Source organism: Telopea speciosissima, unplaced genomic scaffold (assembly GCF_018873765.1).
Source record: "Telopea speciosissima isolate NSW1024214 ecotype Mountain lineage unplaced genomic scaffold, Tspe_v1 Tspe_v1.0014, whole genome shotgun sequence".
NCBI classification, from domain to species: domain Eukaryota; kingdom Viridiplantae; phylum Streptophyta; class Magnoliopsida; order Proteales; family Proteaceae; genus Telopea; species Telopea speciosissima.
Window position 1 is genome coordinate 773,956 of NW_025317350.1, and position 7,641 is coordinate 781,596.

Below are 7,641 nucleotides of genomic sequence, written 5' to 3' on the forward strand. Positions count from 1 at the left end.
AGGGGAGAGGGCCAACTTTAGGAACCACCATGAGCTATGCCTCTATAGGGAGCATTTTGAAGCTGGTCTTCGTTTGCCCTTCCATGGTTTCTACCCCATGTTTTTCAATCATTATAAGTTAGCTCCCACGCAATTTGCTCCCAATGTATGGCGCCTCGTGGTTGCCTTCTTCATATTCTTTACTCAGCACAAAAGGGCGATGAGCATGAACCTATTTGTCCATTGCTTTGCCTTGTATAGCCTCCCCGAGGGCGAGGGTTGGAATTATTTTTGCCAGCGGGAGGGAATAAAAATCCTCGACAAGCTTAAGTCATCCATTCATGGATGGAAGAGAAGGTTCTTCTTCGTGAGATCCGAGCACGGGTTTCCTTTTAGAACCTTGTGGGGTACTTTGGCCTGTGTCGACGTGAACGAGAGGAAGTACCTTGATCCCAAGGATGAACTTTTGCTCGCTTTGGCAAAGGCAGGTAGCGCACAGTGCGTTCTCTCAACTCAAATTGAGGATCATTCTGGTTCAACATGGGTTGAGCAGCGGTGAGCTCCTGGGTTACATAGTTTGCATGTCACATCATTATGATGTTATCCTAACCCACTTTTCTTGTTCTTGAACTTTTGCAGTGGTGCTCGACGACGAGAAGTATATGGCTGCCTTGAAATCCAAGAAAGGAGGGAAGCGAGCTTGCACTGTTGAGCTGACCATTGCGGTGGGCCCTCTCCCTTAAGCTTCTGCTCCTAGAGAGGCTGTCCTTTCGCTCTTCGCCCCTGGTTTGTCCTCAGGGGGTGCCTCTTCACAGCAGAGTGGTTTATCGTTGCCTCCGCAGGCGGAGGCTCCACAGGGGATGCGTAGTGAGGTTCTATTCAGCCTTGGCTGGGTGGTGAAGGACGACGACATAGCCCTGGATGACCCTAGGGTTGCCAAGGAGATCATGAGGGGAAGTCTCCTGCCCAGGGACATTGAGGCTTTGAGGGTCAACACTAACGAGGCTGCAGCTGCGAAGACCTACTCTACTCTAGCTGGGGTGTGTAACCTTTCTTCCTTTTCTCCTTTTGGTTATCGCAATTATTTTTTTCGACTCCCATTTCCTCCCTTTTTATTGTTTTAGCGTAGGCCATGATATACGCTACTGACATCACCTCTTGGCTGGAGGAGAAGACCATCCTCTATGACCGTTTGGCTAAGGAGAAGGTGGCCCTTGCGAAGGAGCATGATGAATGGGGGCGGAAGATTGGGTCCCTTGAGAAGGACTTGAGGAGGCGGCGCAAGGAGTTCAAGCGGCAGCTCAGGAAGCAGTCCATAAAGGCGGTTGAGGAACAGGAGGCCGCATTATGGGAGGCTCGAGTTGCCTCCATTACTGAGTATAAGGGGTCGAAGGAGTTCACCCAGGCAGTCGCCGATGAAGGGGCGGGCGCCTTCGTACAGGGTGGTAAGATGGTTCGAGATTGGACTCTCCGATCCTACCCTGACGTCGACTATAGCGGGTGTCCTCTTTTTAACTTGGGGGAACACGAGTTTGATGAGGACCAGCAACCCGATGACCCTACTGTAGCTGATAATTCTGAGGATCACGAGCTCCCTCCTACTCCCAAGCGTGATATGTGACGTGTCTTGTATTGGTTTTTTTTTTTCTTTTCCTTATTGTAGGGCTTAGTGCCTAAAGCTTTTCTTAGGTTGTTCTTTTGTAGGGCTTCTTTATAAGCCTCTTTGTTGTAGGGTCAAGTACCCAGTAGTGTTGACTTTCAACGATAACTTGCCTTATTTTCCACTGTGGATTTTCGCCTATAAGCTATATGGTATGCCTTCTTTGTTTGCGACCGGGGTGACCTATTCGGCCCATTCTGCCCATTTCGAGGGCATGGCAGAAGTAATCTATTTGGCCCATTCGAGGGCATGGCTGAGGTAGTCTGTTCGGCTCGTTCTGCCCGTTCGAGGGCATGGCCGAGGTAGCCTGCTCAGCTCGTTCTGCCCGTTCGAGGGCATGGCCGAGGTAGCCTGCTCAGCTCATTCTGTCCATTCGAGGGCATGGCCGAGGTAGCCTACTCGGCTCGTTCTGCCCGTTCTAAGGCATGGCCAAGGTAGCCTGCTCGGCTTGTTTTGTCCGTTCGAGGGGATGAGGTAGCTTGCTCGGCTCGTTCTTCCAGTTTGAGGGCATGGCTACGGTAGCCAACTCGGCTCATTCTACCCATTCGAGGGCATGGCCGAGGTAGCCTGCTCGGCTCGTTCTGCTTGTTCGAGGGCATGGTTCTCCTTCAGTTGATTTGCACACGTCTTTATTGAGAAATTGACTTTACTTCTGATAAAAATAAGACAGGCATACAAGTGCAGCCCACAAACTAAGTACTTGAAAGAAAAAATGAAACAAAACAAAAAAGATAAGCAAATGAAGGATGAATGCATGGATGCCGCTACTGGTAGTATTTCCTTAGGTTCTCCGAGTTCCAGGAGGGTGGTATCTCCTTGTCCCCTAGAGATTCCAAGTGGTAAGTGTCGGGCTTGATAACTTTGGTAACTCTATAGGGCCCTTCCCAGTTGGGCGTGAGTTTTCCTTGATGCCTTGGGTCATAAATCTCCGTCTTTTTGAGTACGAGGTCGCTAGGCAGAAAGATTCTTTCTTTAACATGGGAGTTATAATACTTGGCCACCCTTTGTTGGTAAGTTTCTGTCCTGAGCCGGGAGCTTTCACGCACTTCTTCAATTATGTCTAGGTTTGCCCGCAGGTCTTCGCTATTTGTTTCCTTAGAGTAGTGTGCCACCCGGGGCGAGGGGAGCCCCACTTCCACGGGGATCACTGCTTCTGTGCCATATGTGAGCCTGAATGGCGTCTCTCCTGTGGCAGTGTGGCTGGTGGTCTTGTAAGCCCATAGGATGCTGAGTAGCTCTTTTGCCCAAAGGCCCTTGGCATCATCCAGTACTCCAGCTTCTTCTTGATCCCGTCAGGATTGTCCTGTTTGTCACTTCGGTTTAACCATTCGACTGTGGGTGTCCAACCGATGTATTCTAGTGATCAATTCCATAGGTTTCGCAGAAGTTGTTGAATTTATCATTGTCGAATTTTTTATCGTTATCGGTCACCAATTCTTGGGGTATGTCAAATTTGTATATCACCGACTCCCAAAAAAATTTCTCTATGTTCTCCCTGGTGATGACAGTCAGCGGTTCAGCATCTACCCATTTTGTGAAGTAGTCGATCGCGACTACTACAAACTTTCACTATCGAGATGCAACAAGGAACGGTCCGAGGATGTCCATTCCCCAGATAGCAAAGGGCAACGGGCTAGCGATGGACCTCCGTTGAGTTGCGGGCTGGTGTGACACTGGTGCATATATTTGGCACTTCTTGCATTTCTTGATGAACTCCATTGCATGTTACAATAGGTGTGTCCAGTGGTAACCATGCCTCGTGATTTTCTGTACCAAGGCTCTGCCCCCCATATGTTGTCCACAGATCCTTTTATGTACCTCTCGCAAGGCGTATTCTGCTTCAGATGGCCTTAAGCATCTGAGGTAGGGCACTGTGTTGCCCCTCTTGTACAAGGTTCCGTCTTGCACCGTGTAATGGGCTGCTCGGACCCATATCTTCTTCACTTTCTCCTTGTCTTCTGGTAAGGTGCCCCCTCTAGATAGCGGAGAATTGGATCCATCCAACATGGTTCTTCGATAATTGGGAGGACTTCAGGGGCTTCGTCAATGCTCATTTGTGGCAGAACCTCGACATAAACCATCCGCCCCAGCTGAGCAAAGTCGGATGTTGCTAGTTGGGACAAGGCATCGGCGCTCGTGTTCTCTCCTCTGCAAATTTGGTAGATGCGGAAATCTTCAAAGTCAATGACTTTTTCTTTGACCATCCTCAAGTAGCTCTCCATTCGGGGTTCTTTGGTTTCATAATCCCCGCTGACTTGTCTCACCACCAGTTGTGAGTCGCTAAACACCGTTAATTTCTTGACTACTAGTGACCTGACCAGTCTCATCCCTGCAAGCAATGCCTTGTACTCCACATCATTGTTATTCGTCGGGAAGTCGAACCGCAGGGTGTACTCTACTTTAAACCCTTCTGGGCTAGTTAGGATGAGCCCTGCTCCGCTTCCAGAAGAATTAGAGGCCCTGCCGACGAAGAGGGTATACACTGTTGTTTGCTCCACCTGTTCTTCCTCCTTCTCCTACAGAGTGGTTTCGACCATGAAGTCTGCCAATGCTTGGGCTTTGATGGCGGTCCTCAGCCTGTAGTGGATGTCAAATTCGCTCAGCTCGACCGTCCGGTTCACCAGCCTTCCGAAGAATTCTGGTTTTTGTAGGATTTTCTTGAGTGGCTGATCAGTTTGCACCAGGATGGTGTGCGCTGGAAGTATGGGCAGAGCTTTCGGGCGGCCACAATAAGCGCATACGCTACCTTCTCCACTTTTTGGTATCTCATTTTTGCATCCAACAGTACTTGGCTGACATAGTACACCGGCCTCTGGGCTTTCTTCTCTTCACGGATGAGAACTGTGCTTATTGCTACCGGGGAAACGGCCAGGTATAATTGTAGCTCCTCTCCTGCTTCTGGCTTTGCTAACATTGGCGGTGATGACAGGTATCTCTTAAGCTATTGGAAGGCCTCTTCGCATTCATCTGTCCACTCGAACCGCTTAGCATGCTTCAAGGTTTTGAAGAAGGGGAGGCACTTGTCAGCCAACTTGGACATGAATCGGCCCAGTGCTGCTACGCGCCCTGTTAACTCTTGCACTTCTTTGATTGTCCGGGGTGAGGTCATCCCCAGGATCGCCTCGATTTTGGCAAGATTTGCTTCAATCCCCCATTTTGATACCATGAACCCCAAGAACTTGCCCGAGGTCACCCTAAAGGTGCATTTCAGGGGGTTGAGTTTCATGTGGTATTTTCGTAAGACTTGAAAGACTTCCTCGAGGTCGAGTACGTGTTTCCCTCACTCCATGATCTTTCATGTCATCTACGTACACCTCCATATTTCACCCGATTTGATCCTTGAAGATCTTGTTCACCAGCCTTTGATATGTCATGCCCGTGTTTTTTAATCCAAATGGCATCACCCTATAGCAGTACTGGTTGTCACCGATGTGGAATGCCATTTTTGGGATATCTGCCTCATACATCTTAATCTGATTGTACCCCGAATAGGCATCCATAAACGACAGCAGTTCATGGCCCGCGGTGGCAGCTATCAGCTGGTCTATTCTTGGCAGCAGGTAGGTGTCTTTTGGGCAAACTTTATTGAGATCGGTGTAGTCGATGCAAATCCTCCATTTCCCGTTTGCCTTGGGTACCATGACCACGTTTGCCAACCACTCGGGATAAGTGATTTCCTTGATAAACCGAGCCTCCAGTAGCTTTTCGACCCCCTCCTTGATTTTGAGTTGCCGCTCGGGGGCGAAGTTCCTTCCCTTCTACCGCACTGGCTTTCTAGCCGGATCAACACTTAATCTATGCTTGATCACACTCTGGGGGATCCCGGGCATGTCTGCTGCAGACCATGTGGAGATGTCTGAGTTTTCTTGGAGGAAATCTACTATCTCTTCTCGTTGGGTGCCTCGAAGGTGTGATCTGATCCTGACCTATTTGGAGTCGTCTCCTTCTATAATATCGACGAGGTCGAGGTCCTCGGCTGCCTAGCTCTGCGTGCTTTCATCCCTGAGATCTTCGATGGGGAGTGCTTCTCCAGCCTTCCCTCTTCCTCGTAGTGCCGTTGCATAGCAGTTTTGAGACACCTACTGGTCTCCCTTGCATTCATCAATACCTTGGCTGGTGGGAAACTTCATCTTTAAGTGGGGCGTTGACACCACTGTCTTCCACGCGTTGAGCCCTACTCGCCCGAGAATAGCATTGTAAATGGAGGGCACGTCGACCACTAGGAAAGTGACCATTACTGTTGTTTGGTGGTCTCCAGTACCTGTCGTGAGCGGCAATTCGATTGATTCCTCTACATTCACGGTCGCCCCCGTGAAGCCCTGTAAGGGGTAATTCACCTTCTTCAGCCTATCCCTGCTTAGCTTCATCCGGTCATAGGCCTCTATGAATAGAATGTCGGCTGAACTCCCATTGTCAATGAGAATCCTCTTCACATCAAAGTTCGCTACTCGCATTGTCACCACTAGGGCATCATCATGCGGGAACTGGATTCTGACTAGGTTGTCATCTGAGAACGAGATGACTTGGCCAGTTTTTGCCTTCTTGCTCAGTACTTCGGTTGTGTGGACCCTTCGAGCGCAGGCCTTTGCTTTCCTTGCGGACTTTAAACTTTCTTCCGCCCCGGGACCTCCATATATGGTAGATATAACCCCTGCTGGGGCGTTGCGATTCCCGTGGTCATTTTTCCTAGGGCACTCAGCTGATTCGGGATGCCTTCGTTCTTCTTTGCGTCTCCTACCCTAGTCTCTCTCTGCTCAGCGGCTGCGCTAGTTGTTCCCACGGTCTCTTCTGTGGTCGTCGGGGCGTTCATGGTTTCGACCATCATGAGCGTAGCGCCCTAGGTAGCCTCTCTGGACTAGGCTCTCAATCTCCCCTTTAAGAACTTGCAGTCATCAGTGTCATGCCTGGTTCCATTGTGGAAGCGACAGAACTTGTTGTCGTTCTTCTTGTTTGGGTTGTTACCTATCTTCGTCGGCCACTTGATGAACTTCTTGTTCTGGATCTGCATCAGGATTTCCGAACGGGGTTGATTGAGCGGAGTATACCGTTCAAAGTGCTTTGGAGGGGTTCTGCTTCGATGCCGCCTCCTCTTCCTGTCGTCTTCATGGCCTCGCTTCTCCTCTCGCTCGGTTCTCTTTTTCTCGGTTCTACCTTCCTGGGCATCCATCTTTGCATCTAGGTTTTCCACCTCCATCGCATACTCCTCGCATCTGGCCTGGAGTTCCATTAGATTGCTTGGATTACTTTTGTAAAGTTCCCAGTTGAGGTCCTTGTCATGGATCCCAGCTAGTAGAGCGGTGTATTCTACCTTGGGATCAAGGTCCTCCACTTCTAGCTTGACCGGGTTGAACCGAGTTAAGTAGGATCTCAGAGTTTCACCACTTTTCTGCTTCATCGTGGTGAGGCTTACCGGTGTCTTCTTGTAGCTCCGACTGCTCGTGAAGGCGAAGGCTGTACTGAACTGCCAAAACTCGTGAATGGAGTTTGGTTCTAGGTGGGTGAACCAAGTTCTGGTGGCCTTCCTCAATGTTGGGGGGAAGGCGCGACACATGATTGCGTCGGAGGCCCCACAAAAAGCCATAATTGAGTTGAAGCCTTCTAGATGCTGAACAGGGTCGTGCTGCCATCATAATACTCAAACGCTGGCATCATGAACTCCTTGAGGAAGGGGACAGCCATGATTTCATCCAAGAGTGTTGTCTTCGCGGAGAAGATAGGTTTCTCAGGCAATGGCTGCTTCTCGGCCATCTTCTGGATCTGCTCTCAGAGGTCCTTCAATTGCTTGTTCAGATTGTTCTCCGCATGAGCCTTCCCACGGTCCTCCTGGGGCTGATGCTTGGATTGGTCCTCGTTCCGATCGATGACTTTCTTCTTGTCTTTGCCGACTTGTTTGTCTTGGTTACCTTGATCCGTGCGGGCCAAGCCTGAGCTGCTATCTTTGTCACCCCTACCCGGGCTGTGAGTCCGAGCTGGGATGATAGTATTCCCATGAGTGGTGAGGG

The 7,641-nt window shown here is 50.0% G+C and overlaps 1 protein-coding gene across 1 annotated transcript; it reads right to left on the minus strand.

The window, feature by feature from the left end:
* Positions 1-6,494: 6,494 nt before the first annotated feature.
* Positions 6,495-7,220, minus strand: LOC122647224. The gene has a single exon (XM_043840673.1). It carries the CDS (start codon positions 7,218-7,220, stop codon positions 6,495-6,497), a length of 726 nt encoding a protein of 241 aa, XP_043696608.1.
* Between the last annotated feature and the right edge of the window lie 421 nt (positions 7,221-7,641).

What these genes read in the sequence shown, in the direction of transcription:
- LOC122647224 (XM_043840673.1), bottom strand. Translation starts at nt 7,220, where the DNA reads ATGGCTTTTTGTGGGGCCTCCGACGCAATCATGTGTCGCGCCTTCCCC.